This window comes from Xenopus laevis, chromosome 4L, assembly GCF_017654675.1.
Source record: "Xenopus laevis strain J_2021 chromosome 4L, Xenopus_laevis_v10.1, whole genome shotgun sequence".
Taxonomy (NCBI): Eukaryota; Metazoa; Chordata; class Amphibia; order Anura; family Pipidae; genus Xenopus; species Xenopus laevis.
Genome location: NC_054377.1, coordinates 4,982,494 through 5,007,000, shown reverse-complemented (window position 1 = coordinate 5,007,000; position 24,507 = coordinate 4,982,494). Strand labels below are relative to the sequence as shown.

The following is a 24,507-nucleotide window of genomic DNA, read 5'->3' as shown; positions in this document are numbered from 1 at the left end:
AAGTAATTATTTCTGCCCACAACCTTCCATATATGCTACATCGGATTTCCTAGAGGTATCCCCCGTTATTAAGCAGAATTAAGCAGGAACAGCCCCTTCTCCTAAGCAGAATCCAGTAGGAACAGCCTCATGACCCAAACAGGAGCTATAGAAACTCACTAATACATAAAACTGATCATATCTAAGAATTGTTACACTTATTTTGAGCATTTATCTCTTTATTTTTCAAGGGCTCCTATGATGTTGAGGGTCTAGGAGAAAAGCTCACTCTACCCTACCCCAAAACCAGCCCTGTTACCTACCAATATATCAGTCTAAAGGCTGACAGGAGCAGCCGAGAGCCCATCTGCCTTCCATCTGATGGTTTACCTTTTCCCCATAAGCCGTGGATTCCTCACTAACTGGAATGTTTATTGGCTTTGGGCACTGGAGATATGGAGCGTGCAAGACCCCCGCCAAGATCCCACTTAGCCGACTGACTAGAAAGCAAGTTTCATTTTCACTGCAGCTTTCATTATAATAAGGCTAAAACAATGTTTTCAATAAAAACTCAATGTCCAGGCCGCCCCGAGTGCGAGCTTTCTTAGAGTTTGTAAGTAACATAAATGGAGCGTTAGAGCGCAGCGCATGAGTTAGAACTGTAGATTGCCTAGATTTTTCTATAAATGTAGATTTTAACATTTAGGGGTCCTTATGTATCCCCTTTTTTATTTTATTCATATGCATCGGGTGCTACTCTACCACTGATCATCAGAGCAACAAATAAATGTTGTCTATAGACTCTACTCAAATATATATATAGGCCAAGGTAGTGGCAGTTGGGCAACTCTTGCCTTCCTCCTGGGGCTTCCCATAAAATAGTTGGGAGACTCAGATTTATAAATGGTCCGGGAATCAATTTTGGAAGCTGTAATGAGAGCCGACCGGCCACTTTCTTGCCTCGTGGGGTATGAATGCTGATTTATGGATTGTGTATGTTGTATATGTGTAAAGATTTGGTGGAATTTCCTAATCGCCTAGGACATTGTGAAGTGTTTATTGGGGTCAACAATCCTGGAAAATCCTTGGTATGATCCATTATTCATCAGTAGAGCTTGTAGGCCCTTCCTGGTCCAGAAACAATGATGAACCCACTGAAGCTCAAAAAAGGAGCAGGGTCAGGTTCCTGTGCACGTGTTCAGGTCACTAATCCCGGTGATCCACACTGGCAACAGGAAGTGAGGTCGATCAAGATGGCAGCTGTGATCAGTGGCACCAACCTCTGCTTTTTTCAATATGCCGGGCCTTAGTAAGGTTGAAAGTAGTTAGGGAGGGGGCGTAACTAAGGAGAAAGCAGACCCTGAGGCTGCTGGGGGGCCCAGGAAGTATAGGGGCTTCATGAAGCCCTAATTCAATTTCAATAAAAATTGGTAAAACAGGTCAATCTCTAGACATTTTGAGGGGCTGAAAAATAATTTGCTATGGGGCCCAATAACAGATTTGGATTTTTATGGGTATATGTACTAAGGGTTACACTTTTGGTTGAACGCAAGCATCTGATTGGTTGCTGTGGGTTACAAGACCCGATACAAATAACATATGAATACTACAAATACAGGGCAAGCGCCGTTGAGCATTTGGACATAAAATAAAGACCAGTACAGGAGGTAACGAGGCCCCTTTCCTTAAATGTTATTTATTATTATTTTTTGTGCTGCAGCATTTCTGATCAGCAATAAAAAATGTGTAATTTAGCAAAACACTGCCGGTGGCTTCCAATAATAAAGCTCAAAGGGAGACTTTCCTAACCAAATATCAGTCTATCCTCCTGTTTGGACAGATTGGGGCCTTATCAGAGGCAACCTGGCATCTCTCTCCGGGGGGGGGGGGGGCGTGTGTTATTCTTCTCTAATAAAACAATCATTTTTTTTTCTCTGATCTGCGCTTTTGTTCTATGTAAAAAATAAATAAAAAACACCCCGGCTCATTAAGGTGAGTTTGGCTTTCTCTGCACCTCACGGCGAAACCTCATGTTGGTTTTAATGAGCAATAAAAGAGCAGTTGACTATATTGGCTTTCAGTATAGACCAATGATTGTTGGACCTTTCCAGTTGAAGGCCCCTTCCAGGAACCAGGACCCTCCTTAGCTCATAAAATTACAGATATGGGAAAATACAAGTGTATCGGTCACTATTCAGCCATTGTTCCAGGTATATGTAGGGCAGCAAATACAGTCACCCCAAATCTCACCTTAATTCATATTATCTTTGGTTTAAGGATTTCCTTCAGACAAGGACCACTCTGAAAAGTTGATGTGATCCTCTCCATACAGGCCTGTAGTATGATTCGGTTATTTGCTTGGGGTCAAATGATCCGATCTGCCCAACATTTGAGTGGCCAAATTGGTAAAGATTGGTGCCTCCCCAAATAAGTTGGTCTTTAGGTGTATGACCAGCTCTACCCTTTGTGTTTTTTTTTTAATTAACCAGGCCCCTGCTCTGAGATCCCTTCCCATTGGACTTGGGTTCAGGGACCCCTCTCTCCGCAACCCTCCGCCGCCCCAGCTGCATGAGCCTCAGGGCAGATACACACGTGAAGATTCGGGGAGATTTAGTCACCAGGCGACAAACCCCCTCTTCTTTGGGCAACTAATCTCCCCGAACTGCCTTCCCACCAGCTAAAATCGATGGCGGGATGGCACTCGGAGAGCTTCGTTTTCCGAAGTTGCCGGAAGTTGCCTCACAAGGAATCTTTCAGGCGACTTCCGAAAACGAAGTGCTCCGAGTGCCATCCCAGCCGGCGACTAAATCTCCCCTATTCTTCGCGTGTGTCTCTGCCCTTAAGAACAAGGAAACCCTCATATAGAGTATTTTTTTTGGGGGGGGGGGGTGCAAAATCATATCATATATTAGAATTACAAAGCAAAGTTTTAGCGGAAATAATTCTCAGCAAGACATTTGCTAGCCCTGCGTCGTCATTCGCAGACCCATATGACCCAGGATAAATGCATTTGTACCAGTTCTGTCCATATGTACGTCAGATAAGACTGTTCATTTTTGGTCTGGGCAGCTGTAGCTCTATTGTGCTGAATAAATCCTGCTTCTGTGAGCTCCTCTCCACCCCGAGGAATGGTGCATTCCAACCAAACTGGGTCAGACATGTTTACAAGTGGTTGTACGTGAGCACCCCCTTATCATCATAGTACATCATATGAAGCTATAAACACGATAAGGGAATTGGCCTTTGAATCTACCAACATATTTTAAGGAGCCTACAAAAAAAGGAGATTGCAGACAGGACCTTACGGCTACTATACCAGCCCACGGCCTCCATAGCCCTTTAGCAGTAAAAATCGGTGTCCCTGAAGATGTCCCAGTAGCTCCCCATCTCTTCTGCGGATACCTGAGCTTAGGGACCCACTCGCAGTATACAATGTATATAGAATATAACAGTCACAATGCAAGGCTGCTAAGTAATAAATTTAAACATCTGCTTCTATGAAGGTAAAGCTCCCTTTCAGCTAATGGTTTGATGGTTTCCCTACGCTCCCTAAGCTCAGCTTCCCAACAGCAGCAACTGAGCATGTGCAGTGCCACTGACTCACACACAAGATGCCTAACGAGATCCAAGATGGGGAGCTGCTGAGGGATAGGGATCATTACTGTTATCGGCTGCTGAACCCCTGGGCTGGTACAGTGAGTTTAATATTTAAGATAGAGAATTTCCAGCCTTATGCCTTTTTAAGGCATTAGTTCTCCTTTAAGCTGTCCAAGCTGAGTCATTGAAGCTGGGCTAAAAAAACAAGAAGGAAAAATATTTCCGGCTCTTTTCGTAGACAAAGGGGGTTATTTTGCCAACTGTTTATCGCTCCTTTATAAAATGGGAAATTCTTAATAAAAAATTCTCCTTCCTTATCGCAACTTCTACTATTACGATAAAATATGCCGTCACCCTTTCATTATAAAAACCCCTGGATTCCCCATGAAGCACAAAATCCTCTTTATTTTCCTGTGATAGGGCTTTTCTTTCTTTGCTTTGCCTTTTCCCATTCTCGTAATGTAACAATGAAACAGCAACTTTCCGCCCTTTCTTCCTTATTACCCGCCTCGCTACTTTTTATTTGGAAACATTTTTGTTTGTTGTTCTTTCTAAAACTCATTTGTCAATAGCAAGTTCATTGTGTAAAATTCAGCAGCGTTTCTAGCCATATCCTTGTTTAGGGTTTTGTTCCCCTTTGACTGTAATTATAATGAATACTTAAAGGGCTTGTTCACCTTTAAATTAACTTCTCGTCTGATATAGAGAGGGATATTCTGAGACAATTTGCAATGGGTTTTCATTTTTTATTATTTGTGGTTTTTGACTTATTTAGCTTTTTATTCAGCAACTCTCCAGTTTGCAATTTCAGCCATCTGGTTGCTAGGGTCAAAATTCCCCTAGCAACCATGCGTTGATTTGAATATGAGACCTGAATAGGAGAGGGACTGAAAAGAAAGACGAGTACTAACTTGTAATGATAAATAATGATAAATGTGTAGCCTTAGGTCAGAGACACACGCTCAGATTCAGGGAGATTTAGTCGCACAACGATAAACCACCTCTTCTTCGGGCGACTATTCTCTCCGAACTGCCTCCTGCCGGCTAGAATCCAAATTAGGGATTCACCTAATCCAGGGTTCGGCTTTTTTCAGATGGATTCGACCAAATCCATCTGCCTGGCTGAACCAATTCCGAATCCTAATTAGGGACGGGGAGGGAAATCACGTGATTTTTTTTTGTCACAAAACAAGGTAAAAAATGTTTTCCCCTTCCCACCCCTAATTTGCATATGCAAATTCGGATTTGGTATTTTGCTGAATCTTTCGCAAAGGATTTGGGTGTTCGGCCGAATTCAAAATAGTGAATTCGGTGCATCCCTAATCTAAATCGCCAGCGGGATGGCACTCGTAGCGCTTCACTTTCCGAAGTCGCCCGAAGTTTCCTCGGGAGGCGACTTTGGAAAACGAAGTGCACCGATTGCCATCCCGCCGGCGATTTACATTCTAGCCGGCGAAGAAGTGGAGATATGTCGCTGGATGACTAATCTCCCCGAATCTGAGCTGTTTTTAGATTTGAAAGCTGGAAAGAGTCAGAAGCAAAATAATTAAAAAATAAATAAAGGCCAATTGAAAGGTTGCTTAGATTTATCCATTCTATAACATACTAAGGGGCAGATTTATTAAGGTTCAAATGGTAAATTTGAATTAGAATTTTCAAGTTGGACATTTTTGGACAAAACTCGAGTTGGGAAAAATCGAAACCTGAATTCAATTCAAATTTGAGATTTATTATACCTCGAGCCTGGAAGTAACCCAAATTCGATAGTTTGTGTAGAAGTCAATGGCAGAGATCCGTTGACCCATTTGAAGATGTTACTAGCCTTCCTGACATTCGAGTTCGATTCGAGTTTTCGGGTCGGTAATATTCATTTCAATTTTAGACGTTTTTTCTTAGATAAGATACTATTCATGTTTCGAGGTCATAAAAACTCGAAAATCACTCAACCTTTGATAAAACCGCCCCTAAAAGTTAACTTAACGCGTTTATTTTCACCTTTACGGACGCAGGTTAATGTTGCGAGGCTTTCCATACACAGAAGAGGGCGTTTGCGCGAGTGAAATATTAGGGACGGATGACGTGCGATAGACTTTCAGGAATTGTTTTGTTCGCGTGAATATAAATTCTCCACTTGGCCTGAATAACCGGGACCCTCGACCTAGTTTTTCGGGAAAGAATGTTGGCCCGGGTGCTCGGCTTAATGTTGGACGATTCTCCTGCGGACAATAAAAGTTCTTTACAGCTGCGAGAGAGATGAACTTGGTCGGAACCCACTGATATAATAATGTGCAATTCTCCGATCGTGCCAAATACACTTTACTGAGCTGGACTTGAAATTGCCTGTTCTTCATTTACATTTATATAGAGAAACTGCCAGCACAGGGGACAGGATTATTTGAGGCCACGGTCACTGCAAGGTTTTTTTTAACGGCTTCTAATAGTTTATGTATCTCGGACGTCGAGTGCTGAAAAGAATACCGTGCGTGGGAACCTTGCAAAAAGGTTCTGTTTTCTGTTATTATCAGGCGACCCTAACCCGGTGTGCCTTGATTTATATACCCGGCTCGCACCCGTGGGTTCGGACGGCTCCTTTACAAAAGCTTCGGGTCCGGGTTGAGCTCTTCTCCTGCCCGCGACCTAGCAGTGCCGGCTTCCGACCCCTAAATTTATAGACTCGCGCCTGCCCCACCCAGCAGTGATGTCACAAAAGGGGTGGGTCTATAAATAGAAGCCGACGGCTAACTGCTCCCAAGGCACGAAACGCGTAAGGCTTTTGCTGTGATGTTTTTGCCACAATAAAAATCTTTTTTTACTTCATCAATTCGCGGAGTGTGGTCTGGTATGTGCCAGCCCTTTACTATTTTCTAACTTGCTATAAATAGTGGGGGCACGGCAGGCTGGACTGGGTGCGGGTCGAGAATTTCTGCCCCCACCCCACTGTGACATCACGGAAGGGGGTGGAGCATGTCTGGTGCGAGTATATAAAAGAAGGGAGAAGTGGGGAGGTAGAAGGTTGCGTCCAAAGTTCAGCCCTCAAAGACATTGGGGCAGATTCCCTAAAGAGCAAAGTGACTAGCGAAAATTCGCCAGCGTGACGTCATTTCGGAACTTCGCCGATTCCCTAACGGGCAAGACGCTAGCGTTGCTTCTCACGCTAACACCAGGCGAGTTTTCGCTCTAACGAACGGACGTAACTCCGCAAATTCACTAAGATTCGGATTTTACTGAAAGTTACCTCATTCGCCAGCTCAGACCAGGCGAAGTGCAATCGTCAATTTTTAGTAAAACGTTTTTCTGTCCCAAAAAACGCTGGCGCCTTTTACTTTTTTCAGCGTGATAGCCTGCAAAGGTCCGTAAAAAATTTTTTTCTAACATATGGAACATAAACTATACAGTGGGCTCATGTGTGGAGCATTATAACAACTTTATTTTATTTATTACGCTTCCCTGGACTTGTGTAGTGTTGTATTTGCTGCAACATATACGTCCATGTAACGTTATCATTTCCCGCCTTATGCAAATTAGGCAACGCTAGCGCATCTTCGCTTTGATTGGCAAAGTAACGCTGGCGAAAATTCGCCAGCGTTCCGCGACCCTGGACGCAACTTCGCACTTTAGGGAATTGCCGTTGTCCTAGTGAATTTACGCCTGGTGAAGTGTTGCGATGGCTGCCGTCTCTGGCGAATTTTCGCCCTTAGGGAATTGGCCCCATTGTGCGTAAGTAGACCCAAACCCACCAAACTCACGGGTGCCTCTTAGCTTTGTGCCGGCCTTCACTACTGGGGATCACAGCGAAGTGTGCTTTTATTTTTTGCACCAGGTGGGCTTGCACTCTAAACAGGACTCCCACGGCCTAACGCTGTCGTGGATTAAAGCAGCCGTCTCCATCCTTTTTTGCCCCAGGGACTGGTGTAAAGCCCTTTTTGTTTTGCAAGGACTGGGGGGTGTCAACTGTGCATGGCGCTTCAATTTCACGCGCACTGCGTCAAATTCGTCTCGTAAAAGGCCGGCACGGCTCGGTGGTCCGGTTCAGGTATATCCTCAGCCCGGTGGTTGCGGACCCCTGGATTAAAGGGAGGCAATTCCTTTTCTATTTGCAGTGTGATATATGAAGCAAGTAATAAATAGTGAATAAAGTACCCCCTCTTGTAAAATATAAGGATATTATAAGTAACCGAGGAGTTTCATGACCATATAAAAGTACGAGGCCGAAGGGCGAGTGTTTTTATACAGGTCATGGAACTCCGAGGTAACTTCTAATATCCTCATATTTTGCAACTGGGGGTACTTTATTTATTATAATACACAAATTTCAGTGAGTCATGTGACAGAAATGACATCAGAACTCACCGTTTATAACTGATGACATCAGAGGATATAATTTATTTAAGATATTCATGGCTTTTGTGTAATATAATATAATATAGCATGCCTCTGATATTATTGCATCGAGGGCTCAGAAATGTACAGGGCTGATAGTGGAAAATAATATTCACCCCGAGCCAGGAAATTGGGTGCTGTTTGCCAGAGCTGCTGAGTAATATTTGTTCAGATTTGTCCTGTTTGCAGATGGAAGTTTATGCAAATCCCTTTCATCATTAAATGTTTTTTTTTTTGCTGTATACAGAGTTTGCTGTTGTTTTTATCCTACTGAAACATAATACAAGTTGAGAGTAGCATAATAAGTGGTGAAATGAAGAATATTCCTATTTTGTAGTCCGATCATATCATACTGTAGGATTACAGAGACCTGTCTTTGTGCAGCTGCAATTTTTTGCCCTATAAATATCTGGACAATTTTGAGCAAACTATTGGTCGGATGCCCATGTGAAAGACCCCATACCTGGACCAATCAGCTGCTGACTTGGTCTGGAGCGGCTGAGGTTTTGGCCTAGAAATGCTGTATTTTGTATAATAAATATGAACTTACTGCACCACAAGCCTAATCAAACAAATGATTTATGCTTTCAAAGTTGGCCACAGGGGGTCACCATCTTGTAACTTTGTTATACATCTTTGCAAGACCAAGACTGTGCACATGCTCAGTGTGATCTGGGCTGCTTAGGGATCGTCATAAATGATCAAAACAGCACAAGTCAAATAATATCTGCCAGAAGCCGATACACAAGACTGATTAATAATCAGAATATACAGACTGCACTGGGTCCTGTGTTGTCATGTGATCTAATGTGGATTTTATAGTTTTTGTATTGTTTAGTACAAACTTTCTCCAACTCTGCAAGGCTGCAGCAAAATAATCCTCCAAATAGAATCCCAGTTTATCTGTTTAAATCTGGCTCCATGATCTTTGTCCCTGCAGCTGGAGTTGGAAACAGTAAAGGGGATGTAAAGGCAAAAATAAAATCTAATACAAATCTCTACACAGTCGCCGACTGCTCTACAGGGAAACAAACAAAGCTGCTTGAGTTCTGCATGGCTGGGAAGTAAGGCGGGGGCTCCCCCTGCTGTTCATAAGTATGATTGTTTCCCTGCAGAGCAGTTAGGGACCGTCTGACAATTCCTATCCACAGCAGTGAATGAAGGGAGAATTTCACTGCATACAGTTCAATCACTTATAAAAACAATACACGTTTTTAATTAAAGTTTATTGGAGATAGGTTTCTTTTTCATTAAAGAAAATAAAAATGGGATTTTATTTTTTTCCCTTTACATGCCCTTTTATGATCTCAGCAGGTTTTCAGCTAATGAGTGGGTGCAATGCGATTCCAGGTGTGAAGTTTTAATTGAGTTGAACCCTACCCATGGGTTTACCCACAGTTTGGGCTACTAAAGTGTGCCCCCGGGTGCGGGTTGAGGGAAGGTGGCGGGTCAGACTTGGGTCTGCAGGTTGAAAATTCTCATCCGCTAATTAGATGTTCTTTACCAGGGCCATCAGCAGGATTGGTGGCACCCCATACTACTACCACTAAGTTAGAAGATCTCCACCCTCCAAAGGAACCCCCAATTATGAACCCATTGAGCCCATAGGCAGAGGGCCCTGCCAACAAAGTACAATGGTGCCCAATTTTTTTTTAAAAAAAAGGATGCGTGGTTGTATGATCTACACTAGAGTCCTGCAGTGGGTCGGGTTATCCGCAAAAACCTGCGGGTAGAAGTTCCGGGTGCGGGTAGAGACGTGGTTCTGCGGGTTTGCGGGTCGGGCCGTGGATCTTCTCAAGTGATTGTTACTCTTTTTTTTCTGATCATGTCCACTTCCGATGTTGTTACTTTCGTTTTACAATGACAGCACTCCCTGATTCTTGATGGTCAGTGGGTCGCGGGTTGCAGATAAGGTACTTGCGGGTTGGGTAGCGGGTCTAAGCGGGTAAGAAAGCGGGTTGCGGGTCCGGGTTGTGGATTGCAGGTTGCAGGTACGGGTCGGGTATGGGTTCCAAAAAATGGACCTGCGCAGGACTCTAATCTACACCAACCCCGCCCATTATGATTTAACCCCACCCACTCTTGTGCAAGCTCTGTAATATGTCAATCACACTTTTACATCTCTTGGACCCACCTATGCCATAGGGGCCCTGACTTTTAGTGGTGAACAGATTTGTGAACCCTATGTTTTTAGAAGTATTAAACCCTGGCGTTCTTTATATTTCTCTCCGATTCGAATTTGCAGAATAGGGCTTGGATTCGGTTAAGTGTTCAGCTGAAACTTTGATGAAAGAATCATTTTTGGCTGAGTCCAAAAATGACGGCTGTGGCGCATTCCTGCTCTTTACTTGTTGTGCAAACCTCAGATCAGAAGGTGACAAAGCTATCAAACCATCTCTCATCTTCTAGTAATTGCATTAAGCTGGAAGAGCTATTTTTGGGAAAAGGGCCCCCCGGAGAGGCACCACTTTTAACCTTGGAGGGATCACAGATCCGCGGTGCATTTAAATAACAGTGACTTGCTTTGTACAACATGAAGGCATTTAAGGAATTGTGTTTTTTCTATTTAGAACCTCTGTCAGGTTAATAATACCCAAGCTTGAAGGACGGACTTTAACCCTTTCCTCTGCCGATAGGCTGTCAGGCCGCCTGGGAATCGCTCGGAGACTCTCGCTTTCAGCTTCCAGACCATGAAATGCGTTTTTTTTGACTCACTAGTGATTAATGAGATTTTTCTCTCTTGGGAAAATCACATTCCAGTAAATGTTTGCCAGTAGAGCCGACTCCTTATCATGTTGCTGTCACTGAGTGTTGTTGAGTCACAAATCACAACCTTTTAGCCCCGTCTTCCCCTTTCACCTCCAAAGCAGCCGTTCTCTGTAACAGACGGTAGCAAAGAGACTTTGGTTTTCCCTACAAGAGATCCGGCCGCCCGCAGAGTTCAGATGAACTTCTTAGGAGAACCTTATAAAGAGGAAACTGAATCCCACCTAAGAACTAGTGTAGAAATGCTTTACCTTTAGTTGTGGGTCTCTGTACTGGTCCAAGGCCCCACAGCCCTTTAAGAGGGAAGACCATTGCCTCTGAATATGCCCCCAGTAGCTCCCCATACAGATGGATCTCATGTTCTGCTGGATGATTTCCCACACTCCCTAAACTCAGCAGCCCAGAACCCACTGAGCATGTGCAGTGCCACTGACTCACATAAGATGCCTTACAAGGTCTGGATCATTACTGTTAAAGGGCTGCTCAACCTTTGGACTGGTGATGTGCGGGCCAGGCCGATATCCGCAGGTCTTGCGGGTTCGGGTCGACCTCGCACCTCCTTTTTCAGGTGACGGGTTGGGGTTGAGCTCTTCTTCCTGCTCTCCCCGCTCGTCACCTTGCACTGCCGGCTTCCAACTTCTGGCTTCTGTCTTTATAGACGCGCACCTGATCGCCCCACCCCTTTTGTGATGTCATCGGTGGGGCGGGTCTATAATTGGCTCTCCAGAGTGAACTTTGCTTGTACCTTGGATTGGCTCTCCAGAGTGAACTTTGCTTGTACCTCGGGTCTATAAATGCAAGCCTGAAGTCTGGCTCGGGCGGGTCAAGACCTGCTGCTCCTCCACCCGCACCTATGGTTTCCACCCGGCTGGTATTTTACCGGCCTAGCCGGTAAAATACCTGCCAAGGCCGCGGCCGGTATTACAAATCCCCTGGAACTTACCTTTTCTTTTGCCTCTTCTAGCATCCGTGGCATGGCCCCGCCCATTTTGACGTCACAGCCCACCCCTTTTGACGTCACGGCCCGCCCCTTTGTGTCCCCGCCCCCAGCAGCCGGTAAAATTTTTTAAAAAAAGGTGGCAACCCTACCTGCACCCAACCCTAACCCAGCAAGCCTCTGACTTTCTAGACTGTGCCTGCCCCGCTTTGACGCCAAGGTGGGCCAATCAAAGCTGGGACAAGGCTATAAAAGGCAGAAGCCGGCACACGAAGGTCGCGGGCGAGGAGAGCGGAAGGAAGATCTCAACCCAAACCTTTTCATGACCCAACAATGGTGTATAGTAGTCGGCCTGAACCCGCGGGGTGTCTGGCCGGCCCAAACAACACTACTGTGGACTGGTACAATAAGTTTAGTATATAAAATACAGCATTTCTAGCCCTTCAACACTAGTGTTCCACCTCCTCATTATAACAACTTTCATTTTTGACACTAGGTTGTATTGGGTTGAATTGTATCCATTGTGACACTGTCCCGTTTTGCCTTCCTTTCTAGTTTTGCCAACCAGGAGGGTGGCAGCTTTCCCGAGAGCGGAAACAGCCGACGTTCTTCATTGTCGTCTTAACGGATATCGACTCCGATCGGCACTACTGCGCCTGCCTGACATTCTACGAGGCCGAAATCAACTTACAGGTAAAATTTTAAGCAAAGTGCTTATTGTTCTCTTTCGTATTGTGTCCAAAATTACGGAACTGAGGGCTTTAATTAGTAGAGATCTTGGTGCTTCTTTGTGACTTCTTGTGTCAGAGATGCCTAAGCTGCCTCTACAATCCCCATCGTCCTCCACATTCTCCAACTGCCATTGGATGCTGGGTTTGTGCAGTAATACCCATCTAGTTATCATATATGCATACACAAGGGGTGGGGGCATTACTCTACCTAAACATTATTATGGGTATAATGTACCTCCTTTTGTAAAATATAATAGGTTATAAGTCTGCAAGTTGTCTACAATCATGAAATGAGGCCTACTTTATGGAGGTTGTCTACAACCATGTAATGCTGCCTACTCTAGGGGGGTTGTCTACAATCATGCAATGTTGCCTACTCTGGGGGGATTGTCTACAATCATGCAATGCTGCCTACCATTCGGGGTTGTCTGCAACCATGCAATGCTGCCTACCATTGGGGGTTGTCTACAACCAGGCAATGCTGCCTACTCTAGGTGGGGTTGTCTACAATCATGCAATTAGGCCTACTATATGAAGGCTGTCTACAACCATGCAGTGCTGCTTACCATAGGGGGTTGTCTACAAATATGCAATGCTGCCGACTCTAGGAGGTTGTCTACAATCAGGCAATGCTGCCTTCTCTAGGGAGGGCCCCAGCCTGAAGGCCAGTTAGGGACAGATTTGGGGGAATGCCTATTTACCTTCCTACAGACTGTTGGAAGCTAGTCTAGGAGGTCAACTAGAGCAAGTATGGGGGTGAGCACTTGTATGTACTGTATGTCCTAGATGTTTTTGGTTCTATGACTCAGTGGTTGACCTATGAGGTTAGTGGGGCCCTGGACAAATGGAATATTGTGGGTTCTTCTGATATTCTCATATTGAACAGAAGATAGGACAGTGACCTCACTAGGCATTGTCTGCAACTGATGATCTCACTAACCACCATTTTTTTACAGGTTCCTTGTGAACGATAACAGTATGTAGAGTGTTTTGTTGCTGGAATATAATAATTTATCTCTTCGGCTACATGAACTCGTGATTTCCTCTCCTTTCAGTAGGAAATCTCATCACAAGCTTCGGGAAAGGTATAATCCCAAGCGATTACGATGCAACCCAAGAATTTTATGCTTTATTTTTGCTTTCCAGGCGATTAACAGTTCTTTTGTAGAATGAAAAGTTTTTTTGGCGTTTCATTACTGAAGCTAATCTCTTAATGAGTGAGTGAAAGAGTATGTGAGATACACAGGAAGCCGAGCGCTTTATTCCTCTAATAGGAATGGTTGAAATAATCAGGGGGAATGGTCACAAACTGGAAGTTCTTCCAAGAAGTCTTTGTTTCTTTGGAAAAGAAATTGCGGAAACGGTTACAAGAACGATGTTGGATTCTTTTGTCTTGGCGTCTTCCGTTCTAGTATACAGAAAGATCAACATGTACCTAAAAGCTATTTATTTACACTATAAAGTTTGTTTTTCCGTTCATTTGTTGTACTGGTGACATGGGATGTTCCAATGTCTAAACGCCGGATGTAGACCATTTGGGAGATGAGGTGGCTGGTCACTTTGTGTAGGAGCTACATAGAGGCTTCCACTCAAAGTACAGCTGCCTACTTTTGGTACAGTTTGGGGAAGGCCCTTTCCAGTTTCAGCACAATTATGCCCCCATGCACAGAGTCCGATCCATACAGAATGGGTTTGCTGAGATGGGAAGTACCTCACTGCACAGAGACCTCAACCCAACTGAACCCCTGTGGGATGAATTGGAAGCCAGACTGTGAGCCTGATCCCCAACATCAGTGCCCAACCTCACTAATACTCTTGTGGATGAATGGAAGCAACTCCCAGCAACAATGTTCCAACATCTAGTGAGAACCTTTCCAGAAGAGTAGAGGCAGTTACAGCAGCAAAGGGAGGGGCAACTTCATCTAAACCCCCTTGGTTGGAATGAGATGGGGCAGGTGTCCCCAGGTTCACTCCCAAGATTTACCCAAAGCTAAAATTTGAATGACCTACATTAACGTCATTCTTAACCTCCTGAGATGAGTGACTCTATAAAATTCCTCTGAAGCATCTTACTTCACTTTGGATACATTATTCCATGGCACAAATAAGCACTCACCCCAAATCTCCCCCTAACTGGCCTTCAGGCTGGGCCCCCTTAGTTCAAAACAAGGTTACAGATGTATGGAAATATTGGGGTAACAGTCACCCAGGGCACAAATAAGCACTCACCCCAAATCTCCCACTAACTGGCCTTCAGGCTGGGCCCCCTTAGCTCATAACAAGGTTACAGATATATAGAAACATTGGGGTGTCACCCTGCTATAGTTCCAGGGGTACCCAGGGTACAAATAAACACTCACCCCAAATCTCCCCCTAACTGGCCTTCAGACTGGCCCCCTTAGCTCATAACAAGGTTACAGATATATAGAAACATTGGGGTGTCACCCTGCTATAGTTCCAGGGGTACCCAGGGTACAAATAAACACTCACCCCAAATCTCCCCCTAACTGACCTTCAGACTGGGCCCCCTTAGCTCATAACAAGGTTATAGATATATAGAAACATTGGGGTAACAGTCACCCTGCTATAGTTCCAGGGGTACCCAGGGTACAAATAAGCACTCACCCCAAATCTCCCCCTAACTGACCTTCAAGCTAGGCCCCCTTAGTTCAAAACAAGGTTACAGATATATGGAAATATTGGGGTAACAGTCACCCTGCTATAGTTCCAGGGGTACCCAGGGCACAAATAAGCACTCACCCCAAATCTCCCCCTAACTGGTCTTCAGACTGGGCCCCCTTAGCTCATAACAAGGTTACAGATATATAGAAACATTGGGGTCATCCTGCTATAGTTCCAGGGGCAGCAAATAAGCACTCACCCCAAATTTCATGATGACGCATATGTTTAAAAGTTCACATGATTATAAAACGTGCAGTGATATTTTATGCGCCCCACAACTGACCAAGTACTTCTTTATATGAGATCTTTAATTTGCAGATTACCGGGATCTTCCGTAGCCCCAAATATTTAGTGTATTGGATATTTTGCCTGTAATGAGGCTGAGGCTAGTGTGACTGCTTTAGAGGAGGGGGATAAGGGTTGTGAGTTTTAGAGGTCCACTGTAATAGAAACAAAAAACAAAACAAAAAAAAAAAAGACTTAAAAGAATGTATCCTAATCCCCAAAGGTTTGTAGTTCAAATATTTGTGGAAACCATTGATCATTAACATTCTCTGCATGCTGATGTAGATAAATCATCCTAAAAGTAACATTGCCAAAGTGACATCTTAAACCCATTACTGTTGCCCGTCTTGCCGGCAGTTCACTTAAATATTTTCTATCAACTCCTGAAGATGTGGAGGAACATTCTTTTCTCTGCTTCTTTTTGAGAGCAAATACATCATCATTTGCATATTTCGTAGGTTAATTGTGCTCAATAAAGTGTTTTTACATTGGAGTAATTTTTTTAGGTCCTTTGCAAGATACCCATTGGATGAATCCACTAATGAATCTAGAGATCCAAGAGTTTCTCTCTTCCTTACAAAACTGAGTTTCTTAGAGGTCCATTGCATAGTATAGCATGTAGGATGGTTATCCTCAACAAATACACCGATTGATTAATAGTGTTCAGGGTCAGAGTCATTGGGACACCAAGAAGCATCCTGGTGGGCCCTGGTACCCTCTCCAGATCTGCAGCACTGGGGAAATCTGTTTTGAGGAAGGTCAGCACTAGGTGGTGACAGCAAGAAGATATGTGTTGGTGGTGGGGAGAGGGGGTTTGGGCTGGGCTAGAGAACCCTTAAGGTGGTGGTCCTCCATAGGGTGGTGGTGGCCCTTAGTTGGGCCCAGGCAACCCAGTCACTGGTAGAGTTCTCCAACAACTGGTAGCTTATGGGTTAGCTGCTTAGTATTCCCAGTGGGTACAATCAACAATGGGTTTGTATGTTCTCCCCCTAAGTGGGTTAGCCTTGGTTACAGTCAGTTTAACTGTCTCCTGATGAAGTTCACCCCTACATGTTGGGAAAATTTTAATTGTTGTTAAAGATTCCCTTAGGTTCTAGACTTGATTAGATCTTTCCACAGAGTTTGATTTTGAGATGGAGAAGATACTATGGCTAAATTTATGGACCCCTTGGATTCTACATATCGAACGCTCATTGTGATTCCACCAGTTATTGCTTTGTTTTTTTCGTCTTTTGCTTCACTTACTCCTAATATGTGTGCAATTCGATGAAGTATGTAGGTGAAAATTGAAAAACATTTAAAATAATAAAAAAAAAAAATTGTATTGCAAGCTTCGTAAGTGCCATCATAGTGGCCCTAGTCTCTTCCAGGCTCCTGCTTGGACCTCTTTCTTCCTTCTACTTCAACCTCAGTCTTAATTGAATTCTCGAGGTTCTTTCTGTCTCTGCTGTTGGTGAGCAGCTTCTGGTGGGCTCCCCCTGCCCAACACTGTAAAGTATTTTGGTGGTTACTTTGATAAGAATGTGTGATGTTTCAGATGGGGGGGTTGGGCACTTTCAATCTGTAGAGCAGCTGAGGTAAAAGGTTGATGTGCTATCTTAACTGGCTCCAACAATGTGTTTTTGTGCGCGTCTTTCATTGGTATCTGCTTGTGGTTAGTTTTTATGATGTGTTTTGGCACTTTTCTCGCTTGGTTGTCCTAACGCGGCTGAGATAGAGTCCAGGTACGAGACCCCGTTGAGCACACACTGAGATTTCGCAGTTCAACATAATCACTTATTACAGTTTGTGGTCTGGGTAATCCATAATGATGTGTCTATTGATAGCCGCTGTAACCATAGAATTCTTTGGGGCTTTGATTAATTCCAAGGTAGACGTCACTTTCCCTCTCACCAAATGTTTCCCAGGAATAATAAGATTTTGCTAAACCCTCGTCTGTTTTCTAGCCTCGATTTGGTGCATAAAGCCAATGAGAATCTGTGGCAATCATCTGTCCTTCTCTCGCCCCCCTACTCTGATCGGCTGATGTACCATTGTCCAACATACCAGTTCCATTGTCCAACGTACTGGTTCCACTGGCCAACATACCAGTTTCATCGTCCAACGTATCGGTTCCATCCTCCAACTTACCGGTTGCATCTTCCAACATACCGGTTCCATCGTCCAACGTACCGGTTCCAACGTACCAGTCCCATCGTCCAACGTACCGGTTCCATCGCCAAACGTACCGGTTCCATCGCCAAACATACCAGTTCCATCGCCAAACGTACCAGTTCTGTCAGCCAGCGTATCGGTTCCATAGCCCAATGTACCGGTTCCATCGCCCAACTTACTAGTTCCGTCAGCCAGCGTACCGGCTCCATAGCCCAACGTACCGGTACCATCGCCCAACGTACCGGTTCCGTCGCCCAACGTACCGGTTCCGTCGCCCAACGTACCGGTTCCGTCGCCCAACGTACCGGTTCCGTCGCCCAACGTACCGGTTCCTTCGCCCAACGTACCGGTTCCTTCGCCCAACGTACCGGTTCCATCGCCCAACGTACCGGTTCCATCGCCCAACGTACCGGTTCCATCGCCCAACGTACCGGTTCCATCGCCCAACGTACCAGTTTTCCGTATTGTAAATTACAGCCACATCAATGGCGGTTATTCATCAACAAGGGCAAATATTGAGCTGGGCTTGTTACCCATAGCAACCAGATTGTTTTTTTTTTTTTTTTCCTGATTCCACTGGCCTGATTTTGTTTACACGTTCATGACTTGCTGTCTATCTGTGTGCGTGGCCTTAATGTAGACACTTGCAGGTATTTATCCAGAACACAGGGTCCCTGGCAGGTGTATGTGCTCTGGTACAAATCTCCACTCTCCGAGACTGCCGAGTCTGTCTGCTCATTCTCCCCAGGGGTTTATCGGCTTGACATGTTTTGGCCTATAATGAGCCGTGCATGGTGTCTGATCTTGTAACGAGGGTAGAAATTGGGTATCAGTTTTCACTTTAATGCTTTTTAAGTGCCAGGAGAAATAGTAAACCCAGCGTCTCTCTAAGGGAAGGTTTGTTTTGGGGCGGGAGAGGGAATGCCTTTAAGATTCCAGAAGCCTGTTCTGTACATCTGTCTGTTATTCCGTTCCCACCCAGGACGAGCCCAGACAGCAGCTTGCTTCAGGGTTTTACTGGACCCGACCATGTCTAGTTGAGGATAGTTCGAGGGCGGCCAATCACTTTCTCTATATCATACGTTCCAAACAATGTGTTAGGGTGTTACTGCGATAGAGAGTAAGCTCTTATGGTTGCCACCTCCTGTTCTGAGACCAAATCATGGCATGTGAAAATGACATACGTCGCTCTCCAAGGTGCTGATTATATATACATCGAGATCAGTAGGACCAAGGGCTCACTAATTAATCAGAAGAGTTATAAGAATTATTTTAGCTTCAGCTTGGTGGATCCATCTGTTGGTGGGAATTCTCCTTGGCACTTCTGAGGACTTAGTCTTCTCAATGATTCAGTCTCAAGCAGCCAAACCTTCAGTCCAAATAAAGATCATCCTTTTTAAATCTTTTTATCTAAGAACTACAACTACTACCACCGCCCTACAGTGGCTCGCGTCTCCCTTTAGGCTGTAGCCTGTAGACTTTGGCCACCCTCGGGATCTTCTACATGTTCAATGTATCAATGAGCTCAGCTTTACTGATTCATGGCTCCTTGTATGAAACACGAAGACAGAGCTAAAGAGTTAAATCTTGCTTAGGAACAAGCCTTAGTAATAATGGCTTCTGGAATTTCTCTGTTTAGTATTTACCATCTGGGCTCTGATATCCTGAGCCGGGCAACATGCAAGGGGCCTTGTGACCCAATTAAATGACTGATATTCTCTCTATTCAGTTTCTCATGAATGTAAAATAAGTTAAAAGCTTCCTGTTTATATCAGGTTATGAGAGATGAAAATGGGGGCGTAACCTCGCAAACAGCCGGATCCGGAGATAAGGAGGCCTAACCAATCATGAAGCTCACTGATTCCGGATATAATCGTGGGGAACTGGTTGAACCACAGCTGAAGTGTAGGGGTCGGAAATGGAAAAAGTACCCATAGGGCACAGTACTGCAATGCTCAAGACCTATAAATCCAACATTAATGTAGTGCAGTGTGGCAATGTCTATTATTTAGTATTTTGCATATGGACATATCTCAGCAGCCAATGAAATCTCTGCAGGAGGGTCCTCTAGGTTGCTCTCCCATTGGACATCACTAGTATAAGCCAACTAGCCCTCTGATGTTTGAAGTAGAGATGCAAAGAATCCAGGATTCAGTTACGGATTCTGCCTTTTTCAGCAGGATTTGGAATCGGCCGAATCTTCATGCCTGGCTGAACGGAATCCTTATTTGCATATGCAAATTAGGGGCTGGAAGGGAAATCACATAACTTTTTGTTACTAATTTGCATATGCCAATGAGGGTTCAGATTCGGTTCCGTATTCGGGCGAATCTTTCATGAAGGATTTGGGGATTTGGCCGAATCCCAAATAGTGGGTGCATACCTAGTTTGAAGCCACATTCAGGATGTTTTAGGTCCCTTAAAGAGATACTGACACCAGAAATTATGCCTTTTTTTTACATCCATCATAAAATTGACTTTGCATGCTTCTTATAATTTTGCCATAAAAGTATTTGCCCGATGCTTTTCAGCGAGACCTACAGGTAACTTTTAACGTACATTCATATATAAAAAAAGTAGTTTTTTAGTGTCAGTATCACTTTAAGGGAGTGTCTTCAATGTGAATGGGTTGGGATGGGGTTGGACCTGCTAAAGGTGGCCATACACGTAGAGATCCACTAGAGATTTCGCCAAACGAGTGGATCTCTCCCCGTTACGCCCACATTGAGGTGAGCGATATCGGGCTGATCCGATCGTAGCCTTCCCAATGGAATTTTTAGCCCTGCCTGATAGACATCGGGTCGGGTACCCGCGGGTTACCTGCAAAAACCTGCAGTACCATGCGGGTTTTTCATTGAAGTTCAAGGTGCGGGTATACCCGCGGGTCGGCGGTTCTGCGGGTTGCGGGTCGGGCTGCGGGTCTTCTCAATATCAATATTTGCTCCTTTTTTTTGGTCACGTCCACTCCCGATGATGTCATTTCCGGTACACAATGACAGCACTTCCGGTTATACTCCCTTTTTTACATCTACTTCCGATGATGTCACTTCCGGTTTATAATGACAGCACTTCCTGATTCTTGATGGTCAGCGGGTCGCGGGTCCGGGTTGTAGAGAAGGTACTTGCGGGTCGGGTTGCGGGTCCAAGCGGGTAAGAATGCGGGTTGCGGGTACGGGTCGGGTTCGGGTCCCAAAAAATGGACCCGCGCAGGACTCTAGCGGGCGCTGTGTCTGACCCACCATTTGTCCCACATTCACATTACGGCAGGTTCTGCCTCTAAGAAGCCAAGGGAAGTGGCTCTCACTAGCCACAGAGGTCACTTCTTCAATTCCAGGGATTTTTCTAATAGTCCAGCAAAGTTATTCCAATCGACTGAGCACAATTCAGCTGGAATGTTGGGGCTCATTTACAAACACAGGGCAAATTGGCTCCTGGGCAGTAATTCATGGCAACCAATCAGATGATTGCTGATTGAAAAAAAACCCTAATCATTGATTGGTTGCTATAGGTTACTGCTCAGAAGCAAATTAGCCCAGTGTTGATAAATTAGCCCCAGTATTCCTGCTGCTGAAGCAAAACCTTGTGATCTAGTGAGGCTTTTGGAGGCAATAGCCAACACTGCTCTTGTTGCCGTAGGGATAGAATGGCTAATGACCGGGGATATTTTTGGCCTAAAGAGACACGTAAGCATTTGTGTTTTTCAGGGAACCAAGAGGGAGCACAGCGAGACGGAGGAGGAGGATTCGGGACTGATTCAGCCTGCCCAAGTGTTTGCTCCTAAGAGCCTGGTGTTGGTGTCGAGACTAGACTATCCTGAAATCTTTCGGGTAAACATTTCTTTATGTACTTTGGCCTGTGGCCCTAAACACAACCGTAAGTGCAGCTTCCAGGGGTCTAGGGGTGACCCTTGAGACATCACAGTTGACATGTATTTGATAGACTGTTGCCCATCATTCTTTAAAGGCGTTGTTCCCCTTTAAATGAACTGTTAGTAGGATGGAGAGAGGGATATTCTGAGATAATTTGCAATTGGTCTTCATTGTTTATTATTTTTGTGGTTTTTGATTTATTTAGCTTTGTATTCAGCAGCTCTCTGGTTGACATTTTAGCAGTTATCTGGTAGCTAGGCTCCAAATTCCCCTAGCAACCATGCACTGATATGAATAAGAGACTGGAATATGAATAGGAGAGGCCTGAATAGAAAGATGAGGAATAAAAAGTAGCAATAACAATAAATCTATAGCCTTACAGAGTATTTGTTTTTTTATGGGGTCAGTGACCCCCTCTTGGAAAGCTGGAAAGAACCAGAAGAAGAAGGCAAATAATTAAAAAAACTATAAAAATTGAAAAGTAGCTTAGAATTCACCATTCTATAACATACTAAAAGTTAACTTAAAGGTAAACCAATCCCTATAAAGGGGTGGTAACTTTTAGTAAGTCATAGAATGGCCAAATTTTCAATTGATCTTCATTTTCCCTTTTTTATAGTTTATGAATTATTTGCCTTTTGCTTCTGACTCTTTCCACTTTTCAATGGGGGTCACTGACCCCATAAAATAAACAAATGCTCTGTAAGGCTACACATGTATTGTTATTGCACCTTTTTATTATTCCTCTTTCTATTCAGGCCTCTCCTATTCATATTCCAGTCTCTTATTCAAATCAGTGCATGGTTGCTAGGGGAATTTGGATCCTAGCAACCAGATGGCTGACATTGCAAACTGGAGAGCTGCTGAATAAAAAGCTAAATAAGTCAAAAACCACAAATAATAAATAATGAAAACCAATTGCAAATTATCTCAGAATATCCCTCTCTACATCATACTAACAGTTAATTTCAAGGCAAACAACCCCTTTAAAGAGACAAGACACCATTACAATGGGAGATGAGAGAAAGTAGGGTAAACTGTATATGGGCTTCGGGTGGGTTGGGGGAGACATCACTAATTTACATTAGGATTAAAATGTGCAGCATTTTTGGAGGAAAAACAAAGATGGCCAAAATGTGACTTGGAGGTTTGTGAAAGGAAATTGCCCCCAAGAAACCATGTCTGTGTTTTTGTCATTCGCAGGCGTGCCTCGGCTTGATCTACACCGTTTATATCGACAGTCTGAACGTGTCCCTGGAGAACTTGGTGTCCAACTTGGTGACTTGCATCGTGCCCTGTGCTGGCGGCTCCCAGGTGAGTGTCAGACCAACTGCAACGTTGCACATAGCAAGAGCATTCTTTGCTTACAATGGGAAGTTTCGGCTGAAAGGTGCCTCCCATTTGAAGATTTCTACCCAAATTAATTTCCTTGTTAAGGTCAAATGGTTCATTTCCCCATGTGGATACAGGAGCACATCGAATGGTTTGGCCCCTTTTTTAAAGACATTTTCTGCACTTGATTTGGATCTTTCCCTCTTGTTTCTTTGTGTTACTGTTGCCTTTAATCTCTACTTCCAACATCTGTACTGAGCATCACGGACACTCAGTGAGACTATGAACAAACTTATCAGCTGTTCCTGCTGAATTGTGCTTAGTACAGGGAATACCTATGCTGCCATAGTTTTATGGGATCTCTCTGTACAGACTATGAGCAAACTTAGGGACTGTTCCTGCTGAATTGTGCTTAGTACAGGGAATACCTATGCTGCCATAGTTTTATGGGATCTCTCTGTACAGACTATGAGCAAACTTAGGGACTGTTCCTGCTGAATTGTGCTTAGTACAGGGGATACCTATGCTGCCATAGTTTTATGGGATCTCTCTGTACAGACTATGAGCAAACTTAGGGACTGTTCCTGCTGAATTGTGCTTAGTACAGGGAATACTTATACTGCCATAGTTTTATGGGATCTCTCTGTACAGACTATGAGCAAACTTAGGGACTGTTCCTGCTGAATTGTGCTTAGTACAGGGAATACCTATGCTGCCATAGTTTTATGGGGTCTCTCTGTACAGACTATGAGCAAACTTAGGGACTGTTCCTGCTGAATTGTGCTTAGTACAGAGGAATACCTATGCTGCCATAGTTTTATGTGATCTCTCTGTACAGACTATGAACAAACTTAGGGACTGTTCCTGCTGAATTGTGCTTAGTACAGGGAATACCTATGCTGCCATAGTTTTATGGGATCTCTCTGTACAGACTATGAGCAAACTTAGGGACTGTTCCTGCTGAATTGTGCTTAGTACAGGGAATACCTATGCTGCCATAGTTTTATGTGATCTCTCTGTACAGACTATGAGCACATTTAGGGGCTGTTCCTGCTTGTGGGAGGTAATAAGGAGAGTTATGGGCAGCCACCCAGAGAAAAATGGAGTATCTTGGAGTCAGTAACAGCCCCGTAGAGGCAGGGAGAAAATAAAATCTGATTATACATAACACAAAATCTCCCAGTTTCTAGGAAAAGTAGAGAGAGTAAGTGGAAAATGTTGTCCTTTTTTATACAAATTCCATAATTCGTAAATAAATATTTTCTGCATTAGCGTCCGTCTCGCTTTAAGTCAATACTAAATATAAACACAATCGAAATCCGAACCTCTATGGGTTTCATTAAAATGAAATATTTTTAGCCGGTAGAGAATCCAATTATAACCCATCAGAAACACAAGGAGCGACTCCCGGGTGACTGTATATCATTGGGCCGACCCATTCCTCACAATCCCGCTCACATGATTTATATCAACTGAATGGGAATTCCACAGCCATTCCCTGGTGGCACTTCAGTAAAGTCAGAATATTCCATTTGGGGGTGATTTATGGGGAGAATTGTCCGTGTCAGAGTTACCCACATAGCAAAGCGGCTGAACTGGATCGTCGCGGCTCCAACTGGATATAATCAAGTTCTTGTTGGGTTACATAATATCAGATTTAAGGGAACGGATCGGGGATATTCTTTAGAACAATAACAAAAGCTGCCGGACATGTATCTTTATCTTCTTGAAGGCTAGTGGCACACGCTAAGATTCGGGAAGATTTAGTCGCCCCGGCAACAATCGGCTTTTATTC

At 44.2% G+C, this 24,507-nt stretch overlaps 1 protein-coding gene across 1 annotated transcript in view; it reads left to right on the top strand.

Annotated features, from left to right (window-relative positions):
- The window catches only part of sbf2.L (SET binding factor 2 L homeolog), a 176,514-nt gene that overhangs the window by 58,685 nt on the left and 93,322 nt on the right, over positions 1-24,507 (top strand). The window contains 3 exon segments of the mRNA NM_001091038.1: positions 12,215-12,352; positions 21,216-21,338; positions 22,584-22,694. Coding sequence (NP_001084507.1) covers positions 12,215-12,352; positions 21,216-21,338; positions 22,584-22,694 — 372 coding nt within the window.